The following is an 18,358-nucleotide window of genomic DNA, read 5'->3' on the forward strand; positions in this document are numbered from 1 at the left end:
TATGGCTGTTTTCATGTAGTTTCCTCGTTCTCTGGACTGTATTTTGGGAGAGTTGACTGAAGCTGTATAACCAAGAATGAATCCTCCAACTCTGACATGTCATGACTTCTGGATTTCCATACAGCCAATGTTTAACAGCACATGACAATATTATCCACAAGTTTGTTATAGCATTCCTGCCAGCTATATTAATGACAATTAACCACAGATAATTTCAGTGGCTAACTAAAAGAATCCTGAAAAAGAAAGGCGTTCTTTGACTAGCAATTATACACATAACCTATTCACTTAGCTAGTAATAGATTATTTTTTTAGACACACGTATACGTCACATGTATTTTTAATGACCTAGACATTATTTTTCACTAATTATAATTTCAGAGAGATCATAAAAGGTTTTGCCCCTTTGTGACACAGTCTATTTCCCCCCTTTTCCTCATGAAATTCAGCTTTCATTTTATAATCCACAGTAAGATCAGATATTGCATTCTCTTAACGCTCCATTAGCCTTGTGAACCATTCCACATATATCAGAGCAGTTACACGGGGCTACAGAATAGGCAGACATGATCATTTACAAACAAAATAGCATTAGTTGCAACCGTGAATTAATAATGGAAACCTAGATTCTTTTACCTTCACTGCCACCAAGATCTTGTCCTGCTCAGGACAGAGGTTATAGCATTCTGCCAGAAAGACTTTCCCAAAGGCTCCTTCTCCCAGTTCTCTTTTGAGAACGATATTGTGGCGCTTGATGTGCTGCACAACTGTGAAGAGAAGACAAAATGGAGGTCAGAAGTGAGCTGCAAAGCCAGGATGGGACGGGGTCCATGCTTACAGCCACACGTAGACAGGATTGCCTGTCCATGGAAGGAATCAAAGTGCCCATGTGTCATTCATTAGTGCTTTGTCCAAAAAGACCAAGTTAATATATATTTATTTGGAGAGTAGCGCATTTGCTGATAAGAAGACGTGGAACTAAGAGTCACCTGGGAAAAGCCATTTATCATCGTATTAAGATGACTGCTCCAAAGCATACGTAACAGCCAATGCTGCTTTCTTAAAAACATGAAGACAAAGAATCAGAAAACAAATGAAACCTTTCTGGCACCCCTTCTATTTTTGTACCTCTAACAATAGCTGAACCCTCTCATCCAAAGCCAAAAGTTCTAAATTAACCTAATCCAAGAAAACAAAATGTGCCCTCTTGCAACTAAATCCAACTTACTCTCTGGTTCTCTTACCGCTTGTTCAACTGCTTTCTCTCTCTGTGCTACACTACAGTTGCAATAAGATAGAAATTTCATTCTTGCAAACATGATTTACAGTATTCCTCTGAAGTAAAAGAAATAAAAGATGGACAAAGGTTTTAGTCAGAATAGTGGACAGAGCCTTAGTTGAATTGCTGCCCAGGATCAATTGATTCAGACATTGAAGTCCTTGAGCATTTTTGTTCAACTCATTTTACATTTTCCTTTCAGCACAAGCTTCCATTAAAAGATTTAATATTTAAAGGACTGTACCAAATTTTGTAGAATACATTATCAATTTGCAACGTTCAAGCTAAATAAAGCAGCTGTAAGGGCAGTTTAAAAGTCAACTCAACAGGGTTGACGCTTGTGTTGCTGAAATTGTAGAAAACAGTCAGCATCTACTGATGAATTTAACCTCAGTGCAGTTAGCTGCTTCTGCAAACACTGAAATTTAACCCTGCCTGAACAAAGCCTGTTTGCAACTTAAATCCTAAACACAGTGAAGTAAATAGCGGTGCACAGGCATCAGGCTGGCTTCTGCAAAGGCATGAATCTCACCTCGGCTGCTTAACTGCAGGGACGAGGGCTGAACCCTGCCAATAATTTAGGATATATTCAGATGCAGACCAACTCCTGCCCCCATGCTTGGCCACATGCCTGTTCCAAACTGGGTGACCACTTACGCAGGAACCACCTTGCCTCCATTACTAAAAAACAGAAAAAGAAGTGCTGCTGGTAACAGCAGTGGGGAGAAATGGCACTGCCTGTGTCCGTTGCTGTCACCAGCATTTGGAGAAAGGGCCCACAGTCTATGAGAGAAAAATACCTGCGTCCCGCACCCTGAACCTACGACGACACAACTTGAGTGCACTGCACATAAATGCACGTTGTATCCATGTGCATGCATGCAAGGGGAGCCCAGTGCTGGAACAAGCCAGGAGAGCGAGAGATGTCCCCAGGAGCCTCCATCGTGAGTCTGCCAGGCAGGCAGCGCACTCGAGGAGCAGACCTCCACCAGACCCAGCTGGCACCTGCCAGAAACCCCCAGGCCAGCACACAAGCAGGCCCACCATGCCCTGGGAGCAGAGTGAGGCAAGCCAGCTTCTCCCCATGCCACACCAGACCCACCAGGGCTTGCTCCTGTCCCTGCAGCTGGCGATTGCAGGGGGGCATGCCCGCCCCCTCCTCCGATGCCAGGTCTCCTGGCAGAGACCACACATCCCATTAACAGCTGAGCACACATAAAATGAGACTGCAAGGTACCCATGTTTTTCACTCTTGTCAAACTCTGATCTAACGCAAGATGAAGTTTTATCACGGTGATGCATTTATATGGGTACGCTTTGTTTGGCCAGCTACTCAAGCAGCTCCCCTGCAGTCAGTAGGAATTTGCTTTTTATTTGCATTTCCCTCCTCAGCACTGGCTTTTCAAGTAAAGCACAATGTGTGGTCAGCGCAAGACAGGCCTGAACCGAAACATACCTCTTCCCCACGGATGCAAGTTAACTGGCATCCCTCGCCTCTGCTAATACCGGTCACACGGCAGACACGTGGGGAGGACCACTGCCCCGGCACGCCGCCTGAGCACACCTTGTGACCTGTGCTTTAAAAAACACTTGCTAATAAATGAGTGCTCCCCCCTACCCCCGACAAACCTGCCATTTAACCCTGCCTCTTGGGGAATTCTTCTCTTTCCCTCTGCTTGACCAGTATCACCAGGAGGATGCCTCTCTTCCTCTCCCAGAGAGAGAAGTTCAGCTCCACGTTATCAGTGTCATCATCTTAAAATGTCCACAAAGCCCACAGACAGGGAGTAGGGCTGAGATCCTGTCCTACTGGCATCAGCAGCAAAACTCCAGCAGAGGCAGTTTTTCACTCTGTTTCCTCCACAGCTGCCAAAGACCTGGTGACAAACACAGTCTGAATTTCGTGTGGGTCCTCTCCATTTTGAACGCTCTCAATGTTGGCCCTAGGAGTAGGAAGGTTTTTTGTGAAGTTCCTGGAGGACTTCACAAACAATAGAGTAAAAATAAATAAGAAACATATCAAATACTTCTCTGTAGTACACTTACAGCTGCTGCTAAATGTTCTTATATAAACCAAGCATTTGAATAAACAACCTATCCCATAAACCAAACTGTGTTAAAACTGAAACACAGCAAGCCGCAAAAGAGATCTGCGGAGAATATATTTGCAACTTGTCATGCTCTATCCATCCCTCTTTTACCTTCCTGAGCTGCACCAAGTTACTAAACAAATAAAAATGACAGTAAATGTGACTAAATGGGCAGAGATTAAATATAAGAACAATGTAAGTAAATCAAATACATATGATGTGACGGAAATATGAGCTAAGGAAAAAATCCGTTTAGCACACTTAGGGCCCCAGCCATAATGACATTGTCTTCAGTGGGACGAGATTTCAGCAGGAGATACACTGAAAAATTCAGGTCAAAATCTGCTTTCAGTTAGTATCAGGATAAAGCCAATTATCTCTGTTGAAGTCCAAGAGATTGTCCTGGATTTATATTGAAGAAATAAAGAAGAATTTGGCCAAAGAGGTGGCATAACTAAATTACCAAAGAAGTGGTCTCATAACATCATCTCACAGGCAAAGATACACAAACATTCAAAAGGCGGCTATGTATTTCTCTCCTTTTGACTATAAATGGTGATTGCCTTTGAGCTGCCATTTGTACTTTTAAGAGCACATCATCCCTGGTTTTAAGGATCTTTTCTGATTACTGTAAAAAACATGTTACATTAAGCTAAAAGCTGAATTGAAACACTTAAGAGAAAAATGAAACATAAAATAAGAAGTGAGACCAAGCAAATTAAAAAAGGGTAAATGCTGAAAACAGGCTGTGGTGTTAAATAATAACCACACAGCCGTGCCCCCCCGTAGAAGCAGAGGGCTCCCACAGATGATGGCAGTGAATTGGCTGGCAACAGGGAGCACAACTGCAGAAAAGGGCTCTCCTCTCGAGGTCTCAGAGACAGCCCACCAACAGAGCTGGACTTCTAGGTATTTCAGTCACTAACAAACAGCATGTCACACTGGAAATGACGCACCAAAGCCTGATCCTGCAAACACTATCTGCAGGCATGTGATTGCACTCCCCAGGTAACGTACCTTTGATGGTGAGGCTGAACAGAGGGGGTCACACCATGTTCTGGAGTGGGTCCCAGCAAAGCAGGCAACTCAGGATTACCTCACCACGTTGAATTCACTGAGTTGGACGTGACTGATTCCAGCCACGGACAGCAGGACATTCAGCAGTATAAATTATTAAAATGTTTCTGCACGTAATTAAAAAGTGAAATGCTGTGACAGAGTGAAAGTGTTTTCCCCTTGGTCACAAAAAATAGGTCTGAACATTTTACCACCACATGTGGTGGTACATTACACCACCTAAGCTGACCTTCTACACAGCATGGAGCATAGTATTGAGTTAAATGACTTGTGCTTGGCAGGAGACTGACTCCAGAAAGTGGCTGTGCCAGTCTTGATTTGAAAGGCTGAACTATTCACTTGCCCTAATGTGTACTCATTTTCATTGCTGATAAAAATGCATGCCTTTTTCTTTCTCTCTAAATTTTTAGCTTGTCTGGCTTGCATCTTCCTCCCTTGGGTTTTAGGACACTTTCTCTGCTAGCTTGAGCAGCCTTTTAAGGTCTGGTATTAAATATACATCATCAACACTCTTCTTGCTCTTCTTGGTATGGCCAAGAGATGGAAGCTCCTCCCAAGAAAACTTTTCTACAGTTTGCCAGTCATTTTCATGGCTCTTCTCTGAAAAAATTTTCAACAACCTTTTAAAAGAAGTTGTTTCCAGTTGTTTTTCCCAACTGGAAGCCACATTCTTGTACCACTCTCCACAAGGTTGTGATAAAAACATAAAATCAGCTCCCTATATCTCTGCACATCCAAAGATCACACTAGTCCTTTTAAAGATGGGTTTCCTAAAGAGCACGAAAATTACATAGTTATGTGGTATGCATGTGTGTCTCATCTTGAACACCTCACCCAATTACAATATCACAAGTGCTGTAAGTTTCAGATGTGTTCCCATATGCCTTATGTGAACACCAGAGCAGAGAAGAGATCTGTCTTATGGAGAGGCTGCAACATGGACTCACTGCTTGATGGACAGTAAGAGCCACAGCAGACAGGCTCCATCATCACTGCTCACTGAACTACCAACACTAGAAGATCCTGTTGTGTTGCATGCCCACGTAAATCATCTGCTGAGTCTGCTTTCTAGGATACTGTTCAAAATTTTGCTAGCGGTATACATGTGGAACAGTCTTGATGAAATGTGTTGTGCCAGGACTCTGAGAAGAGAATGAGGATCTTCAAGATGCAAAGTAACCAGGCAAGGTAATATTATAAACATATTTACAGTTGCATAAGAAAAAAGCAGCTGCAGAAAAAACTCAGCTTGTGATGTGACATGAGGTGCCACAGACAGACATTTTGCAAGTTTCTTCATTTCTTCTCCCACCATTTCTCTTGTAGTTGTGAAGACTCAACTATTTCTAAGATCTTGCTAGAAAAAACAGGTATAAATGGCTGAGTGATTGGTCAAATAGTATACCAAATTTGTACAACATTTGTCATTCACATAAAGGGAGGGGTGGAATTTCAGAGAGAATCCAATAGCAGGAGGATACAAAATCACTATGAACAGCAGACAGCAAGTATAGCCCCACGGCCATTGGATTCTGCAGTACCAGCATCTCTACAGTTCTGCATGCTATTGCCAGAGTAGAAATTTTGGCACATTGAGATATTTACTCTCTAACATAGCAATAAAAGCCAACAACAACTACTTTTTTTTTCTTTTTTTTTTTACTTTTAACCTGTCAGCATTGCCTGGATGCAGAAATAGGCCAGCTCAGTTCTGAGAGTATATTTCTGATTATTTGATGTATTTATCCCATACGACATTCATTACTTATTATTCTCTATATATTTTTGTGTAGTGCTATTGTTGTTTAATTTTTACCATACAGCAGCAACAAATAGTCATGCAAGACCAGTGCCCAGCTGCCGTAGGTGCAAAGAAACAAGCAGCATGTTTTCATGTATATAGTCCACATCTGAGATCCAACTCACACCTCTTTAACAGAAGGAAAATAAGCCCACAGAAAACCCGCTCCTCAAGTACTCTGCTCTAACTGAAGGGTGCTGGTACAGGCTATAGAAAAGTGACTATGGAGGATCCACGGAAGAACTAGGTCAGAAAGGCACTTGGGCCTTGTCACATTACCTGTACAAGTATGGCTTCTGAATCGCTTTGAATTTTGTTTCTTTGAAAAAGAACAGTTTAATTCAACAGTTGTAAAACAGCTACCCACTGAGTGGCCATCAGCAATTTGCCAGATTTTTCACAGGCGTCAAACCCCAAGTGGGCCTTGAGGAGACATTTAATGGGCAAGTTGAATAGGCAGTGGTCTTTCTGGAAGAACTGGAGACATTTATGAAAGGCAAACCTGTGAGCACTCACAGGCATGGCATAATTCCCAGGGATTTCCTAGCTGTCAAGAGCTACATCTGATGATAAATCCAATAAATCTGTGATTGCTGCAGCTTAACCTTTCAGTTGCTTAATTTACAACTTAAATCCTCACAGGATCTATATTTTAAACCCCAGAGTTTCTATTGTCTTGGCTGAGAATTAGGCTTCCCTTTGTGACATAGTGCTGCAGCTCCTGGGAGGGTACCCAGTCCTCCCCCACCTGCCCACAGCGGCCGAGGTACCACAGCTCTTGCCCACTGTAAACTCATTTTGCTGTAGCTGGCATGGCTCTTCTCTGGCTGAAACTCAAGTGTTTGGTGTCTTTTGGGGTTAATATTTGATTTCTGGTGAGGCGTCTTATCTTACTTTTTTGTTTTCAATCAAACAATTGATTTGTTTTAGTTGGCCAAGATCCTCTCAGTTTGGCTACAGACAGGCATATTGCCATACTTGATTAGATCCTTATAATCAAATAATAACTACTTAATAATAAATTATAATAGCAATGCTATCATTGTTTTAAATGCATGAGCCTTATGAGCTAAATTCACCCTTCAGGAAAACAAGAATAATGAAGTTGACAGTTTTTCCAAGCATGAATTTGCCCTTGCATACAAAAACTAAGGCACACAAGGCCCTCAAGCCTTAGCAACCTGAAACTGTTTTTTATTTCAATTATAAATATGTATAAAATATGGATTTTATCTGTTACGTGCTGAAACAATTGGGATATATCAGAATACCTGAAAACTATTTGGCACCCTATATTCAGAATAAATAGCAGATATTAATTGTTCTGCATTTCTCTTTCTAGGCTGCTTCTGGCCTACTAACAGCTTTTCAGCACAGTATGGTAAATCTTTAAGCGGAAAACTGTGCTGGAATTTTGACCAAACATTGCCTTTGCAGATGTGTATACACTTGATTTGTAAGTGCCAATCTCGATGCGCTTCTTCCAAAAGATTAATGATTGTAAAACCTAAAGGCTATTGTGCGTGAGTTGCTGTATGAAACCTCTGCTAGTATTATTTTATTGTTGCAAATATGGTCCATCTTCCATGTTTATGTTAACTGGAGACAATGATTTCACCACCACCACCCTTCTCTTAGCTCACACCAGGAAATCCTTTCCCTCAGCACGATACTAATCTTTAGGGATCTTCTGTGCTGCAGAAAGAGAAGCACTCAGCAAAGGATGGGGAAGTACCATGGAGCATCTCTCATATAATAGATGCTTGCAGGGGAGAAGGGCTAATAAACATACTGTCTTCCAAGTGTTAACTCTTCTCTATCTCTGTTTTCAGAAACAGGCATAGTGCATCCCAGGATGCCAGTCTGTTCAGAGACTGAGTCGTATTCAAGCTTAGCCTAAATGGGTACAAAGGTAGAATTCAAGGAGATTGCCCTCTTTTTGATACAGGTTTCTCTGCTTTGCTTTTTCCCTTCTCATTTTAAAAGGAAAAGAAAATAATTTTGTACCTTGACATAAGGGAGGGACAGAAGGGTTTTACTGGTGGCCTTTCAAAAGGAAATATGAAAAGTAAATGGTAACAATAGAGAAAACATTGTAGGAGCATGACAGAACCCAGTCTTTTATATATCACTTTTAAGCATATTATTTACCCTTTTCGTAGTAATTTTTGTCCTGCTTCAGAGCACCTTTTACAGTTCTATCAGGCAGCAGCACACGGTGTGGCTTTCCAAGAGGAAAACTGAATCGAATGCATGCCTGAGTTTTCCTTGCTCTGGGCCAACTGAGGTAAACTCCTCCCCTAGAGGAAGGTTCAGTCTCTGCCTACTTCCTTAACTGCACACATTTACGGCTTTGCCACTACGTGGTTACTTGCTCTTATGATTCTGGGGGTACCACCCCCTTTCCTGGGTTTTGCCATAAGTGGCCTTTAAACACAGAGAAAAGTTACAGGTTTGGTTATCTCCAAGGAGGACCCACAAAAGACACATAAAGACATCGGGCATTGCAAACAACCAAAAGAAGAAACCTTCCTCGCCCTTTGATCCCTGTATTATTCACTGAGAAACAAAATCAGCAGGCAGGAGAGAAAACAAGTCTTGAGTCTTCCTATACACTGAAAAGGAAAGAACCTCCGTTTGCCCTCTGTCCTCTGGGGACGCAGAAGGGGTTAGCACTAACCATTACACTGCCCCAAAGCCCCATGCGACAGGGGAGGTGAGCAAAACCGTCACAAAAGGTGAACGGACCTGGAAAAGAGGCTACTCCGTTTTACAAACGTGCTGTCCTTCGGCATTTCTGCGTCACCTTCCACAGTGAGGCATTTGCGGCTCTGCTTTTGTTTCACTGACAGGCTGGCACACCTCTTTGCTAGGGCATGCCACACAGAGCCTTATGGCCCCGTAGGGCACTTCCCCCTTGGCCCCTGTTACAGTTTCAGAATCCCCGTGCTTATGGGTAACAAAGGCAGTTGTAACTGGCAGCATATGCATGCAAAGTACACCTAGAAAATTCGTCTTTACTGCTGGGCTGTGCCAGATACCACTACTGCAGCCACAAAGCAGTCAAAAGATTATTACATTGTACTAGCTTCAAAAAAAAGCCCTACAAGTTCTCACTCATAGGTCATCGAAATGAAGTCACAAAGGGTTTGCAAGACTGAACGTGCTGAGGGTTTTTCAGAATCAGATCCTCAACAACTGCAAAGAAAAGATGACTTTTCTTTTGTCTTGTTGCACATGCACTGGAAAAAATTCTTCCTCTGTTTCCATATGAACATAGCACATGCTTCATTTTTCAAGCTTAAAAAGATCTGCTTATTGTAGACCACACATCACCTCCCCTGCTGACCTGTTCTTCCGTCCTGCATCCTCCAAAGGACTAAGATCGTAAAGTGTATGTTTGTTGTATGATAACAACACAAATTATTCCGTGTGTAAAGGTCATGAGGTTTCTACAGCCTGGGTGACTTCATTCTCCAGGGTCTGACAACCTCCCCAAATCCTAGGGAAGGATGCGAATGAGACTGTGTCATGCCCCTTGCATTGAGCTTTGCCTAAGCAAACAAGGGTGCTCCTACTTGGAACTCCTCTGTAAATTATACTGAACTATAGCCCAGCAGGATTTGAGAACACTTCAAAGCCTTTTTTAAAAGCAGCGGGATAGATGCCTATTCTAATTGTCCTGATGGAAAACCCACCCTGCCCCATGGATACAGTGAGAAAAGCAAAGCTGTGGCTTCCCAATGGGAACAGCAGGATGTTCCCAGATCATTTATCTTGCAAAAAACGTCCTGTATTTTCTCTTCTCCCCTCTTGGATCTGCATGTTATTTTCATGTAACATGAAAACTAACACATCTAGCTAACAGATCTAGCAGAGAATACGAGAAATCTCCTTCCACCCACTTGAGCTCTGGACTGTGATATCTGTCAGTTGAAATTACGTTTCTCTACATTTCAGACAAATAAGGAGGAGGAGTCCTTTGCTAAAACAAGTTTGGTGAGGGAGCAAAAGTCTCAACTACGTACCGCCCCTTGCAGCCGGTCTGCACAACATACAGCCCAGTGCCGCTTGTCCTTTAGTGGATCAGAGGTAATGCCATGACCTGCATGTCCCCGTGGCTGCGGACAGCTCGGCACCAGTCGCTCAGTCAGCATGTAGCCCCGTCTGTCCAGCCAGCAAGCCAAACAGAGATAGGCTTAAAGTAGCTGCAGAGAGTGCCTCAGTTCCACTACAGACAACAAACCAACAGGTCTGTTTCTCAGCAAAGTTCCCTTCAGACATCTGTTTAATTAAGGGCTTCGCAAATTTTCACTTACACATATAAATCCCCTCCCACATACCAATAAAACTTTATTTTAGAGAAAGAGAATGAATACAGATACATTAATCAAAAGTTAACTACACGATACGTCAGCAGCTAATGAAAAACAAAGACCTGTACTCCTTTAGGATAATAACAGCTTCCCACAGGGTCCACTGTGATAATGAACTGTCAGAGCCCCAGTACCAACAGCGACAACACAACCAACCAACCACTAAATGGGATCTTTTAAAGCTGTGGCCCATGACGAGGTTGAGGACAAGTTCAGTCTCTGCCAACATGCTTTCAGCACCTAAAAGCATCTTGGTTTTGAGTTGATAATTACAGTGTGCTAAGCCAAGCAGCTGTCACTAAGGAACAGGAGCTGCCCAAATGAAGCAAAATGCATAGAAGTTTACTGCTGATTTATCACACAATAATGAACCCAGTTACAGCCTTTTGAGGCTTGGAAGTGAAAGACAGAAACAGGGAGGGAAAAAAAAAGGAGGAAAGGGAGGAAGAAAGAGCTTTGAACATTTTGTTCCAGTCAGTTTCCAAGAGGAAAACACCAGGCGTGATTCAATCAAAGGATGCCCTCCCACAGCCCCGCCGTTGCTGGAGAAGTGGCCACTGGGCTGATACCCGAGACACGTATTTCCCAAAGCACACAGACCCAGTCTTTGCCGAGACGTGAACTCTCACTGATGGCAGCACACACACATAGCAGGGCAAACAAGAAGAAGAACGGCAGAAATGGCTAAATGAACTTTATTCAGGATCTGACATATGATGTCAGTATAATGAACATGACCTAAAGAAGAGCGTTACACTCATAAGCAGACTGAGTTGGCAGCTCTGACCAATTAGTACCAGTTAATTTTATGGTGATAGCTAGTACACATGTATGATATTCTGTAAAAGCTTAATAGATGTCACCATAAATCATAGTCACCTTTCTCCCCTGCGCTCTTTATATTTGGAAAGTACTTACAGTTGAATCTTCCGTAATACTTGTTGTAGACTGAAATGAATGCAGATATAATTCTGGCAGTCTCTGCAAGAAACCAAAAATGCATGGACCAGAAAAGTTCTCTTCTCGCCTAGCATCTATATGACTGTTGCTTTTAAAAAACAAAACTGTTTTGGTCCAACGCTGTACACCATGATATTTACAGCAACTGTAAGAACAAAGATAGGCAAAATGTAGGGTTTTTTTCCCCTTCCTTCTGAAGTTCAAGTTTTCTTCTACAGCAATAAATACCAGCTGCCTACATACTCATGTTCTTGGAAAGCATTTTGAGCAGCAGTAACAAACACAAATGGTTGCTACATTTGTTGAACTGTAATGGCAGAATACCCCACGTGCTTATCAGTAAAGGAAATATTAAAAACTACCATCATTTTTATTGTTACCAGTGAAACAGCTGGATTTTTGTCTCAAGTTGCTCGGAACTGGCATTTGCAGCTAAGGAAACGGGTGTTGTCTGTTGATACGCACGCTGTCTGCACTTAACTAAAACACTGAGTAACACAAAGCGTTATTGTTAGCTCTACAGACAAGATGTCACCAGGGTACATTAACAGACTACTTTACAAGCAGTGTTGATTAACTGCTGCCTCCTGCAAGACGACCACCAGCAGGAGGGCAAGTACAGACCTGCTTTTAGAAGGGACTGGTCTGAAGCCTGTTATGGAGCTGGAGGGCTACTTTGCCTTTTGGTAGTCCAACATCCACAAAATAGTCCTCAAGCAATTTCCAGGGCCCTGTGTATCTAGCCTGCCCTTCTGGTCAGAATTTTAGGGAGAAGAGGAAGGGTCAGAAGCTAACATCATTATTTATAAACCGATTTCAAGATTTATTGGGTAGTTTTTCCAGTGTTTTCCCATGTACAACTCTGAACTAATTTACACGCTAGTGTGTTGCTTTCACCATTGCTTCTGTCACGGTTATTCTTCCCTTCTTGTAACATTTTCTTCAATAGGAGAATGGTAATTCAGCCACATGTTCCAAGAATATAACAGGCTCTAACTGCAAAAATAACCATTACTGATTTGCATTTTTCCTTACAGAGAAACTACAGAGAGGCAACGTTGTTTGCTTCTGAAACCTAGACACATAGACACACATAGAGATGAAAAGGTGTTTATCATCAGCGCTTTGGCAAACAACTCTTACCAGCCTTCTACTGAGTGAATCCCTTTATCGTTTCCCCCACCTAGAAAATAACGCCAGAAACGCTTACCAAGCTATTTCATAATAGTGGTTTTTTAAAAAATATTAATTACTTTCTATTTGGACAGTGTCACAAAGCTATAAAGTGTAAGTTTTGTATTCATCGAAGTTGTTATTTGGTATATTTTGAAAACAATGGCTCAAATTCCTTGCTGCCATCACTTTCTTAATTTCAAAATCTCAAGTGGAAACTCTTCAGATATGCATTTGGCTGCAATGAATACTATCTTTTATTTTTACAGATTCTGGCCTCCTTATAGTTTAAGTGCATTATAACACAGTCAAAAATAAAAACAACTGGAAAGAAAAAAATACATTCAGAAAAAAGATTTTACAACAATTCTGTTTCTCTTGCATTGCCTTCAGTGTTATCATTCGTGCCACGAAACTAATCCTGCTCTCACTCACAAAATGTAAACTGGGAAACTCAGTGGAGTCCTTCTGGATTAACAGTCACAAAGAGAAGCTGCTGAAGAAAGCAATTAAGAAACCCACAGCATCCCCTAATTTAAGACAAAACAAAAAAAAACTTGCCATGAGCAAAAGAAAATGTGAGGTCTGTTGCTTAGCTAAGTGCCCTAATTCTTCGCTCATTCCAGTCTGTATGTTGTTAGTTTACAGTCTTTTATGTACTATTCTGCATAAAAATAAACAGGCCCTCAGGGATTAATACACCACAACCAGCACTTCAAAACTACTTGCTGTAGCTCCCTTTCCACACCTTCATAAACATAAACAAATAAAGATTTCTGAACCAGAGCTACTGGAATCATTTTCCTTCATATTGTGCCAAGCAGGCATCAGAAATGCCAGTTGCTGTAGAAATTGGGGAAAATGGTAAATTGCATCCTAATGAGGGCTATTCTAGCTAAGCATCTGAACAACATCATTTGGAAAAATCTCTTCTCAAGACTACTTAAAAGGCATTTTTGTCCATAATTAACCAAGCTGAAAGCTAGCTACAGTAGCTAGGAGCAAGTGGTTTGAGAACCTGCATTATCCCTGCCACTGCACAAAAAGTACTGTGCTTTCACATACGGACCTTGCTGAAGGCCCTAGTTACAGACAGCCATGACGACTCCTGCTCCAGTACAGCGTTTTTAGTTCAAGCCCAGCTCTGCAGGAGTCTGATACAACTTTCCCAAATCGGTGACAGGCTTGTCACTGACAACGAGGGGAACCCAAAACAAGCAGTCTCACAGAAAAGAGGTACATCTTGCCTGAGAAATACCTCAGAAATTGGACAGGTTGTGAGTTTGAATGAAAAGACAGTACACACATAGCAAATGTGCTATATGCTGCAGCTTCCCACTCAATAATTCATATCTGCAGATATATAGGAGAGGAGGATCATCCACACCATGGAGTTTATTGTCTCCAGTGAGAAGGGCAAGACTGAACTGCGGATGGGCTTGAGAAGGGACACAAGGGAGAGATTAAATATGGGCAGGGTGCAGTATAAACTCTGAAAAAAAGGAAAGGAAGATGACAGTTCAAAAGAAAGGGAATCTCCAGAACTCAGTTGATTAGTAGCGCTATTCAGATTTTCTCCTGTTTTCTCACTTAAGCATTTTAGGTCCTGTTAATTTAGATTTCTTCATCCTGAACAGTCTGTTATAGCTGCTCAGGAACAAGCTAAACATCTGCCCTGGAAAGACTTCCCTTAAAGATTTTATACAACATTTTAATTAAATGCTATGCCTAATAGAGCAAGAATTTGTCCATATCCAAACCAACATTAGAGCCACTTGTTTCTGCACAGTGATGTTTTTTTCTGCTACACTGGCCAATCATATTTGGGGTATGCTTAGACAAAAAAAGACAGAAACTTTTGCTAGCTTATTTATCACTACTTCTTAGTGACTCAACTTTATTTTGATGCCACATATTGCACAGCTGCCAGCCTGTTGGAAATATTTCTGCATCCCATTTGGTTAGTTATCCTAAAATTTCAAATGCTTGTGATCTCTTACGGAAGTTTGCAGATGCAGTTCTCTCACCCTCCCCAGCTCTAGCATGACAATGCATGCCAGAACACAGGCTCTGGCACAGACTTTGGAGACGGATGTGGAAAGGTTACACAATTTTGCAATAAATTCATTATGATCAAGCAGCACCAGTTAAAGCAATCACTCTCCTGGCCAAAGAAATAATTGAGGAAAAGAAAAACAAAAACCCCAAGTCTTCGCTTTTCTGATGTCCTGTTGCATCAAAGCACAGGTTGCAACAAGCTGAGAAAGTGTAATGTGCTTCAACGTCTTTTTCAGTTGCTATGGTACAGTTTCTTATGGAAAATTCCTTGTTCTGCGTGATGTTTTTCCTGCCTCATTTGGGATGGCAGAATCGTTCCTTGTGTCACCTGAGAAACCGGGCTGTCAGTTTCCACCTATTGGTGAGAAAGAAACTCATCAGCAGCAGAACTCAACGGAAAATTCCTCAGGTAGAAGTTTCTGCGCTGGAGGCCAACATGACACCAGGGAGGAAGGACGGATGGGTCAGGGGCCAAGGGGGCCACGCAGGAGATCTGGCTTCCACCTCAGGGTCAGCCACAGATTTCCTGCGTGAGCTGGGGCAAGGGATTTAATCCCTGGGACTCCCTGCTCGTGCAGGCAGGACAACGAAGCATCCTTCCCCCATTCTTCATCCTGTGCGTGAAGCCCCAGGTCTGTAACCTGCCCACAGGCCAACCAACTAGCTCCAGATTACAGGAGCAGGGCCATAGCCCAAAAGCTCTTCAGGCAGGAGAGTTATTTGCAGCTGCGGAGTCCCAGAATACTTTGCACAGTGAGGTCTTGTTTGGACCTTGGGGCTCTGAAGTAACGCATGCAAATAATAATGAATAATTGCATTGTCCTCTGCTCTTAAGGAAAACTCTTGCGCTCTTAGGCAAGGAGGGAAAACTCCAGCTTTACTGTACAGCAAAGCAGGAGAAAACATTTGGCTTTTAGAGGAGATATGCAATCTATTTTCTGCATAGATAATACCAAAAATTGCCAGAAACACGGCATAAAAATGGTATTATAGCATCACACTAGTGATACAAAGCAATCAGGGACAGGGCCTTTTCACTAGGGGAATTTCTTTTATGGATTAGTTAGAAGTAATCCGACTTTAATGTGACATTTTTCCTGCTGGAATGTTTTTCCTTGCAATCAAAAAATAATTAAATTCCATCACTTTTGATTCATGACAAAACCAAGGCATGGTTAAAAAAAAAAAAAGGCGTTAACATTTTAATGCAGTTGGATACCTGCCGTACTTCAGAATGCCGAAATTCCCATGGGCTCCCTATGGTGTTGAGAAGAGCTTTTGACCTCTCTGAGGAAATGGGTTTTGAAAATAATAAATGCATAAGTGCTTGAAAAGGGACTCCTTTAGTAATGTCTATCATGAGAATGAAAAGCATTCAAGATGTGACAATGCAATTGCACTCCATGGGACAAATTTTCTGTTGGTGCCAATATTTAAAGCTCCATTGACTTCAGTGGAGTTTCACCCTTTAATCCAAGAAGGTTTGGACTTGTTGCATATCACCTGCAGTTACATACAACCACTTTTGTCTTTTAGAGTCCCTCCCCTTCCTAGATAAGTTCAACAAGAAAATTAATGGTAACAGGTGTAGGAATGAAAGAAAATGTGCCAAATATTAATTGAACACAAGTCAGGACATTCAAAATTTTGATTCCCTCAGCACTGATTTCAGCATAAAGCCAGTTGAAAAATTTGACTGAAAAATGCTAATGGTGTAAAATAAAGTTTCAAAGATTCGGCAGCAGGAAAATGTTGATATTCAGTTACCTTTTTGGCTTTCTAAAACAAAGAATCAAATTCAACATTCCACAGTGGAAAAAAGCTTTTTCTTCCTCCCCACAAAATACCCCCCAAAAAAATCTTAGCCATAATTTTGAAATATTTGTCCAAATAAACTTTTCATTTTAAAATACCAAATTATTTAAATTTTATTGAAGATGCACATTTTTCCATTTCAAATTTCAATACAAAACTTGAGACAAAACTTGAGAATCAAGTGCCCTCTGCTTTAACTGACATTCTGATTTTAAAGCAGAAAGTAATTTTGAAAGTTGAAATCTCCCATGGGAGGAAAATTCTATTTTTGAACAGCTTTACTTCTGTGCATTTAAAATCTCAGCTATTACCCTGGAACTTTGGAGGGGGAGGAGTTGTACTGAAGATGGAATAATTCAGTAAAGGCAGCATTATTCTGGTTGTATAAAGTGGTAAAGGCACTAGGACCTTCCTCTCTCACTTTGCATTATGGTAGAGGCACCATTCTTTCAAGGTTATCATCAGATAAAGAACTGGATGCCCATCTCATACAGAAGCCTATGCAGGATGCTTGCACATCAGTACGTTGCTCCACTGATCATTATCCTCATTCTTATCCAGAGATTTGACTCCCAAGAAACTTATCCAGTAAAAATCATGTGCAAGTGGAAAGGATGTGGAGAATGGAAGTTAAAACTCAACTTTAAGCATGGCAAAGTTGCAAGTAAGATCAAATGAAGTTACAGAAGTTTGAACGAAAACCCAAGAATTGAATACAACTGACTTTTGATAAACTTTACGTCCTGATCTGAATGCTGTGAGTTAAAAGTAATTGCTCAGAAAATCTCTCCCTGACTGAATAAACTTATAATCATCAAAGGATTCTGCAATTTAATTCCTGTGCTACTGCATAATGCTACTGCACTCATTAACGTACAAATCCTTCGGAAGTGCAAGTTTTGCATACAGCAGTATTTTTGTGCTCGAACCCACCATTTGGATTATGATGGGCCATCTCATCTTCAGTAAGGTTGGTGCTGTTACATTAATATTCCTAATACAAAGAAAATCCACAGAATGGCTCATCTGCTTTTCACCAACCAATGCAAATCATCTCTTAAATATCCAATCCCTTTGATAATCACAAGCACTGCTGTTACATTTCCCTTACCCCAGCACCCTAATAATCTTTCTCCTCATACCTCCAGCAGCACAAGTAGCAGCTGGGGTCTGGAGATGGGAGGCACAGACGGGTACAGAAATAAAACGGTGACACAGAAGAGCTTTTTGTTCTTCAGCTGTCTTGTACTCTGTTCATCCTTTCACACTCCCCAAAGATACAAGACATTTTATAGTTATGACCATAATGAAATGCCATCAGAGATTCAAGACGACTTCCCTCCTGAACATCTAGAGAAGCAATAAACATCCATTTAAAAGCTATAAAACCAAATCAACAAACAGTTAAAGCCACAGATACAAGGCCCTGCCATGCCGACCTCCAGTTCTCTTCACTGAGGCTCCAGAAATTGTGGATAAAATTCCCTTCCCAACCCGACCCAGATATTCAATTAGTTGGCTGTCAGGATGAAATGCAGAAAAGAGGGAAAGCTCCATGAACACATCGGCCTACTAAAAGGCAATTAAAAAGATCCTTAATCAAACACTGCTGCTTTTAACAAGTCAGGTAATGTATCAAAAGCAAAGACTATTTGCCCAAATCCTTTTGCTCCCTGAATCCAAATCCTGAAGTCACGCTATCAAGGAGGGCAAAACGTAGGTAGTGACT

General features: G+C 41.6%; 1 protein-coding gene across 1 annotated transcript in view; it reads right to left on the minus strand.

Moving 5' to 3' along the window:
* The window catches only part of NTRK2 (neurotrophic receptor tyrosine kinase 2), a 208,541-nt gene that overhangs the window by 51,615 nt on the left and 138,568 nt on the right, over positions 1–18,358 (minus strand). The window contains exon 13 of the mRNA XM_075138482.1: positions 637–767. Within this exon, the coding sequence (XP_074994583.1) occupies positions 637–767 (131 nt within the window). The remainder of the gene's footprint in view (positions 1–636; positions 768–18,358) is intronic.

The sequence above is a fragment of the Calonectris borealis genome, chromosome Z, assembly GCF_964195595.1.
Source record: "Calonectris borealis chromosome Z, bCalBor7.hap1.2, whole genome shotgun sequence".
NCBI lineage: Eukaryota > Metazoa > Chordata > Aves > Procellariiformes > Procellariidae > Calonectris > Calonectris borealis.